This window comes from Pseudorca crassidens, chromosome 11, assembly GCF_039906515.1.
Source record: "Pseudorca crassidens isolate mPseCra1 chromosome 11, mPseCra1.hap1, whole genome shotgun sequence".
Taxonomy (NCBI): Eukaryota; Metazoa; Chordata; class Mammalia; order Artiodactyla; family Delphinidae; genus Pseudorca; species Pseudorca crassidens.
The window spans coordinates 92,801,477-92,821,864 of record NC_090306.1 but is presented as its reverse complement, the minus strand read 5'-3'; the positions used below and the strand labels follow the sequence as shown (position 1 = coordinate 92,821,864).

At 44.8% G+C, this 20,388-nt stretch overlaps 1 protein-coding gene across 1 annotated transcript in view; it reads left to right on the top strand.

The window, feature by feature from the left end:
* Positions 1 to 20,388, top strand: part of LARGE1 (LARGE xylosyl- and glucuronyltransferase 1) — a 590,958-nt gene that overhangs the window by 155,236 nt on the left and 415,334 nt on the right. Inside the window, exon 2 of the mRNA XM_067697877.1 lies at positions 2,480 to 2,667. Within this exon, the coding sequence (XP_067553978.1) occupies positions 2,480 to 2,667 (188 nt within the window). The remainder of the gene's footprint in view (positions 1 to 2,479; positions 2,668 to 20,388) is intronic.

Sequence of the window (20,388 nt, the reverse complement as noted above, 5' to 3'; positions counted from 1 at the left end):
ATATGTTTGACCCTGGGAAAGAAAATAATTAGATTCAGTATGATGGCTTTAGTTTCCAACAGAAGGAAAATGCCCCCCTGGCAAAGCTGTTAGAATGAAATACTTAAGGAGAGCAGAGCCTGAGGTGTCTCTGCACTAGGTGTGTGTAGCCTTTGGTCAGTTAATCCATCTTTCTGGGTCTTGGTTTTCTCATCTATAAAATGGGGAGGAAAAAATAGCACCTACCTCATAGGCTAGTTTGAGAATCAAACAAGTAAAAAAACACTGGAAGGTGCTTGATGCATAATAAGTGCTACTTACTGCTTGCTGCCTTTACCATAATGAAGTGAACTGTGAAAAAAAAAAGTGATTTTAGTGTAATGGTACCTACCACCCGAAGGAGGATTAAATAGGTGGGTCTTTCAGGTTTCAAATACCCATGTGCCATGTCAGTCAAGACCTTTTTGTTTAAATCTATTTTCTACCAAACCCTTTTGGGGCCGGGGAGGGTGGGAATGGCGAGAGATGAAACAATGTAAGTAAGGCTGCTCTTTGGTGTCCTGGAAGGGCGGTGGGGTCACGTCTGCCTGTGCTTGATCATCTTTGCTAGTCGCTTATTCTAGGGCGCTCTCATTTAAGGCTCATACCGTCCCCCACTACAGAGGGCAGCGCTTATGTTATAGATGGACAAAATGAAGCTTGCCCAGAGACGGGGGCCTTGCCAGGGTCACAGCTAGTCAAGTGTGGTATCTGGATTTGCATCCAGATCTTTCTCAATGCCCAGCCTCTCGTCACAGCACTCCCTCTTCCTGAGAGATCACCAGCATGGCTGTGCTTCTCCTTCTTAGTGACTAGCGGAGTTTGTGTGTAGGGTTTGTTTCCCTAACTTCAGAACGGAAAACTTCCCTAGGGGGGACTTCTCAAGTCCACATCCTTTGTTTAAAGGGATTTTGCTTTTTCGGGTTTTACTTGCTCGTCCACACCCTCCAGCCCTGTGGTCTTTGATCTATTTCCAAAGAGGGTCATTTAGAAAATCCCGTCAGAGTGGTCACAGAAGAAAGCTTAGCCTTGACAGCTGAGGTTGGCTCTGTTGGGTGTTTATTGCCGGCAAGTTGCCGAACACAGATTCCTGAAGCTTGAGAGGGTCGCCTTTGGTTAGAATCTGATTCCGTTTATTTGTTCGACAGACAATTATCGGGCCCTGCAGGTGACAGGCGGTTGGCTAGGTCGGCTAAGTGTCAGTGAATACAAGGTGAGTCAGACGGGGCACCTCCCTTCTCGAAACACCAAGGCTGGTGCGGAAGGAAGACACTTAAACCAGACCATTGTCACATAGGGTTTAAGGGTTATGGCAGAGGGAAGGACACATTCAAGGGGACATTTAAACCAGGTCTTTGGTGGTCGTCCCTTCCTCGGGAATCTGCAGCCTTTTATAACTGCCTGCCGTGGCAGCTCTGCTCTGCAAAGGGGGCTCCACGTGGACTTTCCTCTCCACCTCCATCCACTGTGATGTCTGTGTTGGGAGCTGTGAGGGCGTGAGATTGTATGGTCGGTTGGATTTTAAATTTTTTCGTAAGTCACATGCCTTCCTGGTCAGGTACTCAGATGAAAGATCGTTCGCCCTCTGCTCGGTCTGGATTGACCTTCTGTGTCTTCTTTGAACCTGTCTCAGCCAGCCTTCTGCGGGGTCCATGATTGTCTCTCTGCAGGCTGGTTGTAGCTTGTCTGTCTGCTCCCCTCCGGTCTCTGCATGTTTGAAATGTTTCATGCTTTTCTGGCAATCTTCTGTGAAAGGGTGGAAGCTATTAAGACAGTCCCTGTGGAGTGTTTCTAGGTTTTCCCCTGTGACTGAGATGTAGCCTCCCGCCCATGACGTTGGGGCCTCTCCGGTCTCCTTTCCCTCGAGTGTGTCGTCTGTTAGCCTTGCCCGCCTTCCACAGTTCTCTCTGCCGGGAACACGGGGAGCTGTTTTGCCCTCTTGACTAAACATGGATGGGTCGGTACTTTCATCTGTCCTCCCATAGAGGTCTGTGCAAATCTCTGTCATCACGTTCTTGGGGTTCCTGTGGATGTTTTGTGTTGGTCTTTCTTGTTAGACAGTGTTCTTTAAAGCCAACCCTTACTCTGGTCACTTTTGAAAACACAGTACCTGGTTAGTGCTTGGTACATATAAGATGCTAACTAGGTGCTCTTTTTAATAAGTGTTTAGTCCAGGCTTCAAAACTCACCTAAACTATAAAATATATGCGTGCATGTATGCATGTGAGAGGGACAGAGATCTGTTATAGTTTGTATCACCCTGCATTTGTTGATTTTGTAGAGAGCTCTCTCAGTTTGGGTAGACTGCAAGGCTGCTGCATCATCTCTTGGGATGAAAGGTTAGCAGGAAATTGTAGATGAGTCGAACCAGTCTCAGGATCTGCAGGATATTTCTCTTTTGCAATTTGCATCCATTGACAGTGCTAAGAACTCAGCCCTTCCCTCTTGCTCTTTCTTTCAGAAAGTATTATGAGGGAGGCCGAGGACTCCACGCTCCGGGCAGAGAAACGGCGCTGGGATTAGGGATTGCCACTTCCGAGAGGATGCTGGGAATCTGCAGAGGGAGACGGAAATTCCTGGCTGCCTCGTTGACTCTGCTCTGCATCCCAGCCATCACCTGGCTTTACCTGTTTGCTGGGAGCTTTGAAGGTAAGAAGGAAGCTTTCCCACAGGGAGAGGGATGGAGGGAGGAAGGAACCCTGGCTGTCCCAGAGTCCTAGGAAGAACCTCCAAGTCTTCTAATCCCAGCTTCTCATTCTGTAGAACAATGGAATTTTGATGCCCGATCACAGGAAAAGATTTGCCTAGGTTTACAGAGGGAATTAGAGGGCGTTAGTAATGGGAGGAGAAAACGCTAAATACAGAAGCAAAAATAAGGCGCCCCTGGATGCAGCAGCGTGGAGGAGGTTACGCAAACGTCAGATAGCAGCTGTGCAGGCTGATCACCGTGTCGATAAAGGGGAAAAGGTTGGGTCCTGGGGGGATTACTTAGCTGTTTGTGGAGTAAGATGTTTCATTCATTCTTTCACCTATTCATTCACTTATCTGCACATTCAGCATTTTGCTACTGTTTAACATCTATGCTAAACCAGGTACTGGGAATCCGGTGATAACAGATTTGGACCTTCGGAGTGCAGTGAAGGAGACAGGTTAACATGTGATCTCTGTTCATTGCTGTATGTGATACTCTGTTAAGATAAGGCAAGCCCAGGGCGCTGGGGGAGAGAGTGACTGAGGCTGTCAGGCGGGCTGGGTACAGAAGATGAGTAGTGATGCTGACCGGCTGAGCACAGGAGCTCAGCAAAGGAGTCGCCTTCACTAAACAAATAACAAACGCTCATCCCTGCCGCGTTCCCGAAATCCACAGAAAAGACGAGTCTCAGATCCTTCCAGCCAGCAGTTTCAAATGCAGTGCAGTGTTCTGAGTATCAAAGATGGTTTTCTAAGCTTCGGGGAGGGAAGGAGTGGCAGTGTTGAAGAGCACACTTTCTGTTTATTTACCCCAACACTTGAGTTAAAAATATATATATCTCTCTCAAGTGAAAATCTGTCTCCAGGAAGTCACTACTGTGTTTTTTTAAACATGTCCTTTATGCATAATTTTATCGACAGCTCAAGGCTACCTTTTAATTAGGAGTTCACTGCCTGAGCTTTGCCCTGAGTTCGCCAGGCTGAATATAAACGAGGTGGAACTCTGTGCCTGCATAGCAGGGAAGGGCCCAGGGCCACACCCCTGTCCCTTTCCTGCCCCAGACATCCCTGGAGTAGTAGAGCTTTCATCTAAGCAGCTAGATAGATTATGCATGGCAGTGGATGGTTGATTTTTGGCAAAGAGATCAGAGGGAGGAAGGTGAGTTGGTTTTGGCACTGGAAGAGGTAGAAGGAAGCATTCTCCAGGGATGATGGAAGAGACCCTGTGAAAGAAGGCCAAGAGCATCGGTACTGGCACAGGTTTAATACTCTAAAACATTGACTTTGCCAGTATAACTATAGTAATAATAGTATAACAACAATAGCAATAATGATAACAATATACACCATAATATTTTGAGCATTTCTACATGCCTGGCGTTGTCGTAAGGACTTGACACCTGTTAACTCTTCCTCCACAATAATCCTATGTGGTGGGGACAGATGAGGAGGGCAAGGAAGATCAGCTTCAGTGATGTCCCCGAGGGCCCAAAGCCAGGCAAGATGTGGCCTGGATTATTGGACTTGAGAGCTGTAATACCGTGTTGTGGATTGGGCTTCGGTGGGGGTAGACTTTGGTGGGGGGCGAGGGGGGTGCTGACAAAGTGTCACATGATGTTTTTGGATGTGTGTGAGGGAAATTGTACAATTTTGATTTTTCACTCATTGGTAGAAACCCAGCATCAAATAATTTTGGCAAAAAGGCAATTTGGGGACTAATAAAAGTAGTAAGTTGAAAGGTAGCGCTAGCTTCAGGCAGGGTTGGATCCAGGCGCTCCAATGATATTTTTGTAGCTCTGTCTCTCTACTTTCCTTTGCTCTACTTTTCTCTGCTATGGTTTCTTTCAGGAGTAGCTTTTCCTACCCAATGAAAGCTTTGGCTTACAACTTATCCTTACCAGTCCCTTGTAGAAAAAGGAGGACTTCCTCCCCCTAATTCTCCAGCATTACCTCTGATTGGATTGCCTCTGGTCACTCGTGGTCTGGAGAGCATTCACTGTGGTTGGGGGAGGCTAGTGAGGGCAGCCATGAGCCCTGTGCCTATTTCTGGTCACAGGGTAGAGAAGAGTTCCCTTAAGCATGTGGAGGGAAACTGGGGAGGGGTGGCCCCCAAAGGTAAATGGCACAGTTCCCCAAAGAGGAGAAACTAGGAGTTGATCTGGGTTCTGGAGAATTCACACCTGGCTGTGCTTTGTGATGGGCTGATGTTGACTTGAAGGTCGCTTTACAGCATCATGCTCCCTGGTCCAGCCCTGGCCCATAGAGGGACTGTGCTCCTTGACTTTGAATGATTTTATCAGGCAGGCAGATAGATTGCATTAAGTAGGGGCTGGATGACCTGGATACATTAACAGAAGCATTCTAGCTAGAAAGATGAAGGTCACGGATTTCTTTTACCGGGTATCAGTTAATCCACTGATTTCTTTGACCGGGCCCAGTTAGTCCACCGGTCCACTGCATTTATTTCTGGATGCTACACTTTAAGAACAGTCTAGACAGGTCAGCACATTTAGGAGAATATAGGTGAATGATCGTGTCAACTCAAACCTTGTTTCATACGAAATAGTGGAAAAAATGGGGCTGCCTTGGAGAAAAGCAAAGGCTCCAGGTGTACGGGATCAGCTTCAGCCAACAGTCAAAGGGCCGTCACCTGAAAGAGATCAGGCTTATTACTCTGATGGCCCCTGAGTCTATGGAGGGACGTGGCAGGGAGCCAGATGTCAAGCTCATCATGATAAGCGTCATTCTGTCCACTGCTGGGACGAGCTGCCCTGGGAGGGACGGATGAGAGGTGTGCAAACAGAAGTGTGAGTGTCAGGAGCAATTGCACAGAGTGATCTGCCTGACCGGTCCTGACCCAGAGATCGTGAGACTAGAAGAGGCTGAGTGTTTATCCAGAGACAAAGGTTTCTTCCTCAGAGTTCCTGCCGGCTGCCCCAGGCATCGGTACACTTCCAAAAGAGCCTGCGGAGACATCCTTTTCTCTGTAGTTAAACATAACAACTTTTCAGTCCACTTACTGATACCCTTGAGTTTTCTGGTTCAAGGCAGGTGGAGCCATAAATAAGGGACAGAGTAGCTGCCTGGATTCATGGTAATGCTATTCAGGCTTTATGTGGGTATTTATTTTTCAACCCTGTTTAATTTCAATGGATCATCTCCTGAGAGCAGAGTCTAGAACTCTCCCTGAGATGTGGATGCTCTTAGCATAAGGCTCTGGAGTCAGATTACACGCAGAAGCACGGTACATTGAGAGAGCACTGGCTGGGGTCAGGGTCTCAGGCTCTAAAATCAACTCAGCCAGAGTAGTTGGTGATGGGGCATGATGATGCCTCTCTCTTTGCCTCTTCCTGCTTGAAACGACGTTGTAGAAATGAAGCTCACCTGTTGGTGCACTAACATTCTACACGCTTATGATTCTAAGCAGTGGGTGTGAATGAATTGGAAATGAGCAGAATCTTCTCCAATTAATGGGAAATAGGACAGGAGGAGGGAATAGGCTTATTGTGATTTGCTTGGGAGTGTGGATCCAGGATCAGTGCATAAAAGTTACGGCGAAGCAGGACCTTTCTCAGTGTAAGACAGAACGGCTGTTCTGACACATTTGCCAGGCGTTGGAGTGCACCGTCTGGGAAAGCATTGAGATCCCCCTTCCCAGAGCTGTCAAAGGCCAAGTGACCATTGGTGGAGGATGCTAATCAGGGGATTTTTTTGCTGGTGCTTTATTCCCCGAAGTTCCTAAATGCTACTGACTTCATTTCTTCCCACACCCTCCTTTGTTCCTCTGCCATCTCCATGAACATCCCCAGCTACCCATGCTCCAGGCTCTAAGCCTTCATTCTCTTCCTTCTTCATTCCCTCCATCGCTTGGTCGCCATATCCTGTCGAATCTGATCTTGACCTCTTGCCTCTGTGTCTCTTGTTTCCTTCCTTTCAGCACCTCTGATGCCCTGGCTCAGCTGTCTGCGTTCATCCTTTGGCGTCAGGACTGACGTGGCAGCCATCCTCGTCTGCCCTCCGGCCCCATCTCCTCGCACCCTCCTCACATTCCCCATCCAGCCTCGCTAGACTTCCTTGATGCTGGTGTGCACTGCCCTCCGTCCTCTGGACTTCGCACATGTTGTTCCTTCCCCTACTGTCTTTGCCTCACTGAGGTCCTCCTGTCTCAGCTTAAACATGATTGCCCCTCACCCTTAACTCGCTGGCTTCCTCAGCTACCCCGTCCTGACACCGCCCCCGCTCCCTGCTGACTTCTCATCCTTTCTCCTCCCTCATACTCAGGGCACTTCGTTTTTCTTGTTTTTATAATTGCTGTCTTCACGACTGACTACAGGCATCAGGAGGGAAGTGGTTCACTCTGTCCATCCCTCCATCTCTAGCACCTACTACGTGCCAGGAGAACTGTTTGTTGAATGAGTGAATGAGCGAAGGAATGTGTACTCGTCTGTCTTTAAGTGCTGGCAGCTGTCTTCACTGCTTCCTGGATTAACTCCAGACTCCTTATCATGGCTCTGGGGTCTTTCACAGGCTTTCTCCCTTAGCTTATAATTTCTGTCTTCACTCAGGTGAGGGTGCCTCATCCAACACCCTGAGAAAACGCCTTCATTTTTGCTCTTTCTGCCCAGGATACAGTTCTCTGTTTCCACAACCCTTCCTCCCAGCCTGCACCTTCAGTGCCCATATTCAGTGTCATTTTCCTCTAATGTCTGATCCTATATGGAAACTTCTCTGGCAACACTCACCGAGGGATATTTTGCTTGTTTGGTGTCTTTCTAACCACTTGCCTGTGAGATTCTTGAGACAAGGGTCTGTTTTACTCATCATCACATTCCCACAGCCTGAGCATCACTCTGGCGGGTTCTTAGTAAATGTTGGCTGGAAAGGGTTCCGCTATTAAGGGCAGCGGGAGCCAGTGGTAGACGAGGGCTCTTCCTGGTGCTCTGGGCATCTCTGATTTTGAGACCTCAGGATATGGTGCCAGGAGCCTCACCTGCCTTCTGGTTGGGATGTTAATTCTGGGACTTGACTAGTTCTGCTTAAACACCCCTCCAACTTGAATTTAGAGCATGTCTGTTATTTTCTGCCAGAATTGCCTTTTCTCACGGGCATGAGAGTTTTGTTTGTGGGGTGTGGTTCTTTCTTTTCTGCCCATCAGGGAGATGGCGTTCAGCTGCTATTGAGTTAGCAGCAGGTGGAAAAGGGTGCTTTTCAGTGGTTCAGAAAATTGATCACACGTTGCCCTCTCATCATTTATAACCAGCTCTGCGCAGACGCTGCGCAGACGCTTCCTGTGGTCAGGGAGGTGGGCCGGCGAGGGTATGGGTGTTATTTAAAAGCAAATGTCTTCAGAGGCTGCAACGTCCAGAACATTTAAAAGCGGTGTCATGAACAGGCATAGGATATTAATTCCTAGCCGATTTCAGCCCGCACCTGCCTTTTGTCGTTCCTGAACCCTCTTCACTGTTCATGCGCTTCTTATCAACACAAACTCCTCCTGAAATGAATGGCTTGAGAGTCGTCACTATAAATTTCAACAGGAAGAAGTGAGGTCCTGACGTTTGACCATTTTGAAGAGTTGCAGTGAGAACCAGCGTTGTAAGTTAAAGCGTTTTCTTTGTTTTATCGTCACAGGAGATCACGGGGCACGTGAACAGAGGAGTAGGGGAGATGCGGGCTTGACCAAACCTGACTGATTTCCCAGCCCTGCATCCCCTCTCCCCGTCGGTCAGCCCAGACATGGTGCCAGGAGGTCTGTGAACTCAGACCGTGCAAGGTCCTGGCGGATAATGTGCTGGAGGTTTCATGAGCCCCTGAGGCTAGGCTGTGCGGCAGCTTTGATGGCAGCCGAGCTATTTTGCCTTTCTGCCAATGGCCCCGACTTAATACGGATATTACCATAGAAGGATGTTATGGGGTAGAAGAACGTAGGATGCTGAATGCGAAATGAGATGGTAAGGGTAATATAAAAGTCATATTGATTTTTTTTTTTTAAATAGATCAGAAATGAAGGGCTTTCTTAGCCAGTGCTTAATACCATCAGTGGCGGGCCTAAGCAAAAGCCTATAACGGATGAGAATGTGCAAGTGAGACTCTGCGAGTGGTGCCCCGCCACAGGGCACAGGGGCTGCGTGTGTCTGCGGTTCTTGCCTTGGGCGAAAAGGCATCTCTTCAAGGTCTTGGAATCTGAGAGGGCAGGGGAAATCTATCACGATTTTATTTGGTTGTGAGTTGGTTGCTGAGGTAACCCCCACTTTTCTTACACCCAGCTTTTGATCTTAAAATCATATCGGTGATCCTGCTGGGGTGGAGAAAATGACCCTGATGTGTCAGTTGGCTGCATCTCCTGGAAGAGCTCATGGCAAGAGTCTTAGACCAGGAGTCAGGAAAACTGGTTTCCACTAATCCCAGCAGCTACCTTGTATTAGTTTCCAGTGGCTGCTGGAGCCAATTACCACAAATGTAGTGGCTTTAAAAAGCACAAATTTATTATCGTAACAGTTTCAGAAGTCAGGAACCTAAAATGAGTCTCCTTGGGCTAAAGCCAAGGTGCTGCCAGGGCTGGTTTCTCCTGGAGACCCCAGGAGAGAATTCATCTCCCGGCCTTTTTCATCTTCTAAAGGCTGCCGTTTTCCTCGGCTTGTGGCCCCCCTTCCTCCATCTCCAAGGCCAGAAGAGTAGCATCTTTAAATTACTCTTTCTGACTGTGATCTCTGCCTCTGTGGTCACATCTCCTTCTCTGATTGTGACCTTCCTGCCTCCCTCTTACAAGGACCCTTGTGATTACTTTGAGCCCATCTGGATAATCCAGGATAATTGTCCCATCTCAAAATCGTTAATTTAATCACACCTGCCAAGTCCCTTTGGCCAGGTAAGGTAACATAGTCACAGGTTGTGAGGATTAGGTTGTGGGCATATTTGGGGAACCATTATTAGGCCCTCCACACCCCTCCCCCCCAGTCCTATGCTCCTGCATCCCCTCCATCTTGTTATTGTTCCTTAGAGACAAAGTAAAGTGGTGTTGTACCATCTACTTTCTCATATGGACATCTTATCCTGCTCCAGGAGTTTGGGCTTCAATAATTTTGATTTGATACATGAATATCTAGCAGGACTTAGCGCTCATGAAAAAGGCATTGTATTCAGACATGTTTGCCCGTTCAAACAATTTTGGATTATAATACATTGCCTGTAACAGGTGCTTCATCGGTAACCAGTGATAGGTTAAGGTTTTCTGAAATGAAAGGCCCAGAACTTCTGCTCTTTGGGGGTTCTGATCTGAAAGTGATTTCATTTACTTTTTAGTTTCAGATACCAATTTAACAAACGGAGGGGAATTTCATCAACCTGTTGATGGTTAAGGAGGTCTGTTAATTTTAAGTAAATGAGAGCCACTTGTGTAACTACCTGGACGACTCTTTGGTGTTATCAGCCCAACATATCAGTTCTGTCCCCAGCCATCTACCAGAGAGAAATGTGTCTACATTAGCACAAAAGACGTGTTAAGAGCACGTTCACATCGGTGTGTGTGAAAGCCTGTCCACAGTGAAAATAAACACAAATAGTGGCATATATATTCATATATATATGAAGTACAGCAGAGCCATGAAAATTACTCATAGATAATACTGCACAAAAGAAGACAGACACAAAAGAATAACTACTGTATGATTTGAATTATACGGGCAAACAGTAATCTCGGGGTGGAGGTGAGACTGGGACAGGACAAAAAAGACTTTGGGGTGCCGGCAGTAACTGAATTTACTTTTTACCCTGTGTGATTATACAGGTGTGTTCACTTTGTGACATTTCATCCAGTTTTTCATTTGATTTGTTTACTTTCCTGTGTGTGTTCTATTTATTTATTTTTTAACCTCTGCAGGTCTTGAATAAGTACCTGAATTTGAAGAGCTGGTGTGGGTGTTGCATTCTTTTCAGATGAGATGGATTTTATTAACCTTTGGGATTTAAGAATCTATGTCACTGTTTAACTTTGAAATTCAAATGCTTTTTAAGCATGGGACTTCTCTTTGGAGATAGATGTTTAACATTTCCGTGTAACCACATTTCCATTTTTTCTTCCTTCTATACCTCACCATTTGGACATGTATTCCCCCTGTGAGGGTCTGATAACAGCTCTGACTGCAAGATCGGAAATTTGCCCATAAAACCCTAATTCTGAAAGAGCGTTTTCATCAATTTGAAACAAGACCAGTATTCCTACCAGAAGTCTGGCAATGACATAGCTCCAGTTAATATTAAAATGATATTATTTCATAATATGGACACCAAACCGCATCGGATAAACATTCCCATCTGCATTAATCAATAAACATCTTCATAAAGCCGTGGTGCCTGGAAAACAAAGAAAACTTTTACTGTATTGTAGGAGATAGGAAAACATGAAAAGGCTATGTACTATTTAAACTATAACTGTAATGGAAGCAATAGCAATATCTGTTTATTGCTTGTTAAGCGGTAATAGGCTGCCTCTGGCCTGCAGGTGTGTTGGGTTTGGCCTGCCAACTGCCTTTACCATTTTTGAATTCATTATTAACAGTTAAAAATTTGGAGATTGCACATAAAAATCATGATATCTGGCTTTTCTTAATAAAATGAAAATATCTAGCAAACTGGACCCTCATTTCATGATAGCACCCATTGGCTGGAGCTGAGTAGTAGCTGTTCCTTTGCCCAGTGTGTGGATGAATCACTTTGTCATGGTCCCTGCCCTCCCTGGTTGTCCCGTGCTCAGAGCTGAATTGAGAAGAAAGAGCCCTTGGTCTTTGCTTACCTCACTTGCTGACCCCGGTCGGGCTCACGTTAACTTTTTTTTTTTTTAAACATCTTTATTGGAGTATAATTGCTTTACAATGGTGTGTTAGTTTCTGCTGTATAAAAAAGTGAATCAGCTATATGTATACATATATCCCCATATCCCCTCCGCCTTGGGTCTCCCTCCCACCCTCCCTATCCCACCCCTCTAGGTGGTCACAAAGCACCGAGCTGATCTCCCTGTGCTATGCGGCTGCTTCCCACTAGCTGTTTTACATTTGGTAGTGTATATATGTCCATGCCACTCTCTCACTTTGTCCTAGCTTACCCTTCCCCCTCCCCGTGTCCTCAAGTCCATTCTCTGCGTCTGCATCTTTATTCCTGTCCTGCACCTAGGTTCTTCAAAACCATTATTTTTTTTTTAGATTCCATATATATGTGTTAGCATACGGTATTTGTTTTTCTCTCTGACTTGCTTCACTGTGTATGACAGACTCTAGGTCCATCCACCTCACTACAAATAACTTCATTTTTTTATGGCTGAGTAATATTCCATTGTATATATGTGCCACATCTTCTTTATCCATTCATCTGTCGATGGACACTTAGGTGGCTGCCATGTCCTGGCTATTGTAAATAGTGCTGCAATGAACATTTTGGTACATGACTCTTTTTGAATTGTGGTTTTCTCAGGGTATATGCCCAGTAGATTGCTGGGTCGTATGGTAGTTCTGTTTTTAGTTTTTTAAGGAATCTCCATATTGTTCTCCATAGTGGCTGTATCAGTTTACATTCCCACCAACAGTGCAAGAGGGTTCCCTATTCTCCATACCCTGTCCAGCATTTATTGTTCGTAGATTCTTTGATGATGGCCATTCTGACTGGTGTGAGGTGATACCTCGTTGTAGTTTTGATTTGCATTTCTCTAATGATTAGAGATGTTGAGCATTCTTTCATGTGTCTTTTGGCAATCTGTGTACCTTCTTTGGAGAAATGTGTATTTAGATCTTCTGCCCATTTTTGGACTGGGTTGTTTGTATTTTTTTTTTTTTTTTTTTTTTGCAGTACGCAGGCCTCTCACTGTTGTGGCCTCTCCCGTTGCGGAGCACAGGCTCCGGACCCGCAGACTCAGCGGCCATGGCTCACGGGCCCAGCCGCTCCAGGGCATGTGGGATCTTCCCGGACCGGGGCACGAACCTGTGTCCCCTGCATCGGCAGGCGGACTCTCAACCGCTGCGCCACCAGGGAAGCCCGGGTTGTTTGTCTTTTGATACTGAGCTGCATGAGCTGCCTGTATATTGGGAGAGTAATCCTTTGTCAGTTGCTTCATTTGCAAATATGTTCTCCCATTCTGAGGGTTGTCTTTTCGTCTGGTTTATGGTTTCCTTTGCTGTGCAAAAGCTTTTAAGTTTCATTAGGTCCCATTTGCTTATTTATGTTTTTATTTCCATTTCTGTAGGAGGTGGGTCAAAAAGGATCTTGCTGTGATGTATGTCATATAATGTTCTGCCTATGTTTTCCTCTAAGAGTTTTATAGTGTCTGGCGTTACATTTAGGTCTTTAATCCATTTTGAGTTTATTTTTGTGTATGGTGTTAGGAAGTGTTCTAATTTCATTCTTTTACATGTAGCTGTCCAGTTTTCCCAGCACCACTTATTGAAGAGGCTGTCTTTTCTCCATTATATATTCTAGCCTTCTTTATCAAAGGTAAGGTGACCATATGTGTGTGGGTTTATCTCTGGGCTTTCTATCCTGTTCCATTGATCTATATTTCTGTTTTTGTGCCAGTACCGTACTGTCTTGATTACTGTAGCTTTGCAGTATAGTGTGAAGTCAGGGAGTCTGGTTCCTCCAGCTCCGTTTTTCTTTCTCAAGATTGCTTTGGCTATTCGGGCTCTTTTGTGTTTCCATACAAATTGTGAACTATTTTGTCCTAGTTCTGTGAAAAATGCCCTTGGTAGTTTGATAGGGATTGCATTGAATCTGTAGATTGTTTTGGGTAGTATAGTCATTTTCACAATACTGATTCTTCGAATCCAAGAACACGGTGTATATTTCTATCTATTTGTATCATCTTTAATTTCTTTCATCAGCGTCTCATATTTTTCTGCATACAGGTCTTTTGTCTCCTTAGGTTTATTCCTAGGTATTTTATCTTTTTGTTGCAACGGTAAATGGGAGTGTTTCCTTAATTTCTCTTTCAGATTTTTCATTAGTGTATAGGAATGCAAGGGATTTCTGTGCATTAATTTTATATCCTGCTACTTTACCAAATTCATTGATTAGCTCTAGTAGTTTTCTGGTAGCATCTTTGGGATTCTCTATGTGTACTATCATGTCATCTGCAAACAGTGACAGTTTTAATTCTTTTCTGATTTGGATTCCTTTTATTTCTTTTTCTTCTGATTGCTGTGGCTAAAACTTCCAAAACTATGTTGAATAATAGTGGTGAGAGTGGGCAACCTTGTCTTGTTCCTGATCTTAGTGGAAATGGTTTCAGTTTTTCACCATGGAGAACACTGTTGGCTGTGGGTTTGTTATATATGGCTTTTATTACGTTGAGGTAAGTTCCCTCTATGCCTACTTTCTGGAGAGTTTTTATCATAACTGGGTGTTGAATTTTGTCAGAAGCCTTTTCTGCATCTACTGAGATGATCATATGGTTTTTATTCTTCAGTTTGTTCCTATGATTTATCACATTGATTGATTTGCCTATATTGAAGAATCCTTGCATTCCTGGAATAAACCCCACTTGATCATGGTGTATGACCCTTTTAAGGTGCTGTTGGAACCTGTTTGCTAATATTTTGTTGAGGATTTTTACATCTGTGTTCATCAGTGATATTGGTTTGTAGTTTTTTTATGTGTGCGTGTGGAAAATCTTTGTCTGGTTTTGGTATCAGGGTGATGGTGGCCTGGTAGAATGAGTTTGGGAGTGTTCCTCCCTTTGCTATATTTTGGAAGAGTTTGAGAAGGATAGGTGTTAGCTCTTCTGTAAATGTTTGATAGAATTCACCTGTGAAGGCATCCAGTCCCGGGCTTTGGTTTATTGGAAGATTTTTTTTTTTTTTTTTTTTTTTTGCGGTCGCGGGCCTCTCACTGTTGAGGCCTCTGCCGTTGTGGAGCACAGGCTCTGGACGTGCAGGCTCAGCGGCCATGGCTCACGGGCCCAGCCGCTTCGCGGCATGTGGGATCTTCCCGGATCGGGGCACGAACCCGTGTCCCCTGCATCGTCAGGCGGGCTCTCAACCACTCCGCCACCGGAGAAGCCCTGTTGGAAGATTTTTAATCACAGTTTAAATTTTGGTGCTTGTGATTGGTCTGTTTATATTTTCTGTTCCTTGCTGGTTCAGTCTCGAGAGGTTGTGCTTTTCTAAGAATTTGTCCATTTCTTCCAGGTTGTCCATTTTATTGGCATCCAGTTGCTTGTAGTAGTCTCTCATGATCCTTTATATCTCTGCAGGGTCAGTTGTTACTTCTCCCTTTTCATTTCTAATTCTATTCATTAGAGTCTTCTCCCTTTTTTTCTTGATGAGTCTGGATAATGGTTTATCAATTTTATTTATCTTCTCAGAGAACCAGCTTTTAGTTTTATTCATCTTAGCTATTGTTTCCTTCATTTCTTTTTCATTTATTTCTAATCTGATCTTTATGATTTCTTTCCTTCTGCTAACTTTGGGGTCTTTTTGTTCTTCTTTCTCTAATTGCTTTAGGTGTAAGGTTAGGTTGTTTATTCGAGATGTTTCCTGTTTCTTGAGGTAGGATGGTATTGCTCTCAACTTCCCTAGAACTGCTTTTGCTGCTTCCCATAGGTTTTGGGTCATCGTGTCTCCATTATCATTTGTTTCTAGGTATTTTTTGATTTCCTCTTTGATTTCTTCAGTGATCACTTCATTATTAAGTAGTGTATTGTTTAGCCTCCATGTGTTTGTATTTTTTACAGATTTTTTCCTGTAATATCTAGTCTCATAGTGTCGTGGTCGGAAAAGATACTTGATACAATTTCAGTTTTCTTAAATTTACCGAGGCTTAATTTGTGACCCAAGATATGATCTATCCTGGAGAATGTTCCATGGGCACTTGAGAAGAAAGTGTATTCTGTTGTTTTTGGATGGAATGTCCTATAAATATCAATTAAGTCCATCTTGTTTAATGTATCATTTAAAGCTTGTGTTTCCTTATTTTCATTTTGGATGATCTCTCCATTGGTGAAACTGAGGTGTTAAAGTCCCCTACTATGATTTTGTTACTGTGAATTTCCCCTTTTATGGCTGTTAGCATTTGCCTTATATATTGAGGTGCTCCTATGTTGGGTGCATAAATATTTACAATTGTTGTATCTTCTTCTTGGATTGATCCCTTGATCATTATGTAGTGTCCTTCTTTGTCCTTGTAATAGTCTTTATTTTAAAGTCTATTTTGTCTGATATGAAAATTGCTGCTCCAGCTTTCTTTTGATTTCCATTTGCATGGAATATCTTTTTCCATCCTCTCACTTTCAGTCTGTATGTGTTCCTAGGTCTGAAGTGCATCTCTTGTAGACAGCATATATACGGGTCTTATTTTTGTATGCATTGAGCCAGTCTGTGTGTTTTGGTTGGAGCATTTAATCTATTTACATTTAAGGTAGTTATTGATATGTGTCTTCCTATTACCATTTTCTTAATTGTTTTGGGTTTGTTATTGTAGGTCTTTTCCTTCTCTTGTGTTTCTTGCCTAGAGAAGTTCCTTTAGGATTTGTTGTAAAGCTGGTTTGGTTGTGCTGAATTCTCTTAGCTTCTGCTTCTATGTGAAGCTTTTAATATCTCCGTTGAATCTGAATGAGATCCTTGCTGGGTAGAGTAATCTTGGTTGTAGGTTTTTCTGTTTCATCACTTTAAATATGTCTTACCACTCCCTTCTGGCTTGCAGAGTTTCTGCTGAAAGATTAGTTGTTAACTTTTTGGGGATTCCCTTGTATGTTACTTGTTGTTTTTCCCTTGCTGCTTTTAATATTTTTTCTTTGTATTTAATTTTTGGTAGTTTGATTAATATGTGTCTTGGTGTGTTTCTCCTTGGATATGTCCTGTATGTGACTGTCTGTGCTTCCTGGACTTGATTGACTATTTCCTTTCCCATATTAGGGAAGTTTTCAACTATAATCTCTTCAAATATTTTCTCAGTCCCTTTCTTTTTCTCTTCTTCTTCTGGAACCCTGTAATTCGAATGTTGGTGCATTTAATGTTGTCCCAGATGTCTCTGTGATTGTCTTCAATTGTTTTCATTCTTTTTTCTTTATTCTGCTCTACGGTAGTTATTTCCACTATTTTATCTTCCAGGTCACTTACCAGTTCTTCTGCCTCAGTTATTCTGCTATTGATTCCTTCTAGAGAATTTTAAATTTCATTTATTGTGTTGTTCATCATTGTTTGCTGTGTAGTTCTTCTAGGTCCTTGTTAAATGTTTCTTTTATTTTCTCCATTCTGTTTCCAAGATTTTCGATCATCTTTACTAGCATTACTCTGAATTCTCTTTCAGGTAGACTGCCTATTTCGTCTTCATTTGTTTGGTCTGGTGGGTTTTTATCTTGCTCCTTCATCTGCTGTGTGTTTCTCTGTTTTCTCATTTTACTTAATTTACTGTGTTTGGTCTCCTTTTCACAGGGTGCAGGTTCGCAGTTCCCATTGTTTTCGGTGTCTGCCCCCAGTGGGTAAGGTTGGTTCAGTGGGTTGTGTAGGCTTCCTGGTGGAGGGGACTTGTGCCTGTGTTCTGGTGGATGAGGCTGGATCTTGTCTTTCTGGTGGGCAGGACTGTGTCCGGTGGTGTGTTTTGGGGTGTCTGTGAACTTATTATGATTTTAGGCAGCCTCTCTGCTAATGGGTGGGGTTGTGTTCTTGTCCTGCTAGTTGTTTGGCATGGGGTGTCCAGCACTGTAGCTTGCTGGTCGTTGAGTGGATCTGGGTCTTAACGTTGAGATGGAGATCTCTGGGAGAGCTCTTGCCGATTGATATTACGAGCGTCTGGGAGGTCTTTGGTGGACCAGTGCCCTAGACTTGGCTCTCCCACCTCGGAGGCTCAGGCCTGACACCTGGCTGGAGCACCAAGACCCTGTCAACCACCTGGCTGGTGCTGGGTGACTGTGGATTCCACACAAAGCACTGAATGAAAAGGTGAAAAGCTGAGCAGAGTTTTCATTAGTGTGTGGAACTTTGGCCGTGCTTCATATCTCCTTTATTCTAGGGCCAAAGCTGAAGAGGTAGCTCTCTCATTTGCATGGCAGAGGTGAAAGGGCCATGTTAACTTCTTGCGTTTGGACGTCTGGGCTTACTGTCTGCCTTGGGCTGGGCTAGGTATTTTACGTACGTGATCTCGTTTTTTCCTCCAAACACCTTCACGCTTGTCCCATTTTATAGATGAGGAAGCAGGCTGAGGGATCTTCAAGTCTTTGGCCAAGGTCACCTAGGTTGTACGTAAGGGAGCTGGTATTGGAACCCAGGCCGTGCCTGTAAAGAGCCTGCAAACTGCTCTCTCCCAACAACTTGCAGATATAGAAACAACTGGTGGGTGACAGTTTAAAGTGAAAATGCTTAAGTTCCAGACAAGGACAAGACAAACCCTGAGACGGGAACGGGGGCCATCTTGGACGAGAAGGCAGACCATGTTCTGTGGCTGACGGTGTTATCATAAGCCAGTAATAGGCAGAAAATTCAGTTAAACCCTTAATGCAATTTGTATTTTGTTTCTGCCATAGACTCATACAATTATGAGTAGGAGTGGACGGTAGGAATCATCTAGGCAGGCTTACAACCTAAGCAGATCAAGCCTTTGAAAACTACCCAAGGACTTTACCTAGAGCAGGAGCTGATGGTGGGGGAGCGTGTCCCTAAATGACAGGTGACACTTAAATCACAGGGTGACAGTAGACAAATTGCTTAACATCACTGCTGGTTGGTTTCTCCTCCACGAGAAGGGGAACGAACTGTGTACCTCATACACATGTTAACAGGCTAAGTACAGTACATGTTATAGAATGGCAGTAAGTGTTGCTTTTCTTCCCCTCTCTTATTTTCCAAGAATGTTGGAAGGTCATCCTAGGAAAGATGCCAAAGATCACCCACCTGGTCTAAACAAGGTCACTGAGGCAGCCAAGGTCTAGAGCATGTGACCGAATGAACTAAGGTCAAAGCCTCAGCCAGTGGTGTAATTGGAATCACCACCTGATTCACTGCTTGATACTGATGTGTCCGTTAACATTTTTAGTAAAGGCAAAAGGTGAATGCCCTATTTGTTCATTTCTATCCATCTGTATTTCCAGACATTTGCAGTTAGAAAGCAGGGGGTTAGGAGGGAGGAGGCAAGGAGACACAGACATATATTGTAACTGTAGTCATAAATACACCTGCAGGCAATCATGAACCCATCGGCCACATTTGGGGAAAGTTAGTTCACACAGGTGACCTGTTGTGAGAACATTTAAAGAGTCACAAAGAGGAAAGGACCATCCTCTGAAGCAAAGTGGAATCACTTCTCTAAAGATTTTTCTGATGGGGTGTAGCTGAATCAGTACACTTTATTCAAATTCCCAAACCCCCTGTTAAATGCTGTGTGTCCTCAGCTGAGTAACTTAACCTCTCTGAGCTCAAACTGTCTCTTCCAAAGTTGGAGGTGCTGCTTCCTACTTAAGAGGGGTTTTGTGCAGATGAAAAGGAGTCCATCGTGCCTAGCGGAGAGTAGATTTACAGAGTCACTTTGTGTTCAGCTGGGTTTTATATGCTGACTGCTCTCCGAAGCAAGAAATTGCTTAAGGAATCAACAGAGTTGAGTGTTTAATATCGCACTGTTTGGAAGAAACCTGAAAATGCAAGGTTCCTTCTCTTTCTAGGGTGGGCTCTTCAGATAGTGGGTATTTGTCATTTTTGCCCCAGCAGAGGGCACTCCATGCCCCATCTGCTGCCCATCATGACTTCTCTCGGTGCACAGCCAGTGCTGGGTGTTGAAGCTTGCAGTGACATCCCAGAAGGAAGTGTCTCCATTGCACCAATGGGTAGCAATTACAGGTAGGCAGCAGGATGGTGTTGAATCCGAGCTCTCCCGTATACATTTAAACAGTCCTCCCACAAGCCCATCAGGGAGGGAGGGTGTTCTGTTTCCCAGATGAGGTGGCTGAGCTTCAGACTCCTTAGTGCATCACCCACGGTGGTTCATTCCCTTCAGCAAACACCATCAGTCACTGTTTCAGGACATCGGGGACAGAGCTGTGAATTGCAGGAGCGTGTAATGTCCTGTCTAGTGCAGGAAGAGAGATGATTCACAGACAGATTCATACTCTGCTGAGTGGTGATCCATGCTACAAAGAGAAAGCAGAAGAGGCTTGTTGAGGAATGGGGAGGGGGAAAGTGCTTTTGATAGCGTGGTCTGGACAGGGCTCTCTGGTGATGTTTAAGAAGAGCCAGGCAGAGATCGGGAGGAAAAGCGTTTCAGGCAGAGGGAATAGCAGAATGTGGAGAGCACTTGGTACCTTTGCAGAAGAACAGGGAGGAAACAGGGCGGCCAGAGGGAAGGGAGAGGAGGAAGCGGGGTGGACGAAGCCAGGAAAGGTGTAGGACCCATCTCACAGGCCTTGGGACAGGGTCTTGGAACCTGTGTTCTGAATTCTCTTTCCTCATCCTGTCTCTTCCATGGGAAGCAAGCCATCTGGACTTGCCTTTGGCTGCTAACCTAGGACGAACCTAAGAGTATTTCCTCCTCCAGCCCGTAAGGAAGTCACCTGGATCTCTGGTTCCAGAATTGCTAGATGATAAGAATCACCTGGGCACCTGCTGACCCTGCAGATGCTCAGCCCACCCGGGACCGCTACTTAGGGAAAATACAGTGCCAGGGCCCCTGCCCAGGTTTGCTAAATGGGAGTCTGCAGGGGAGGTTCCCAGG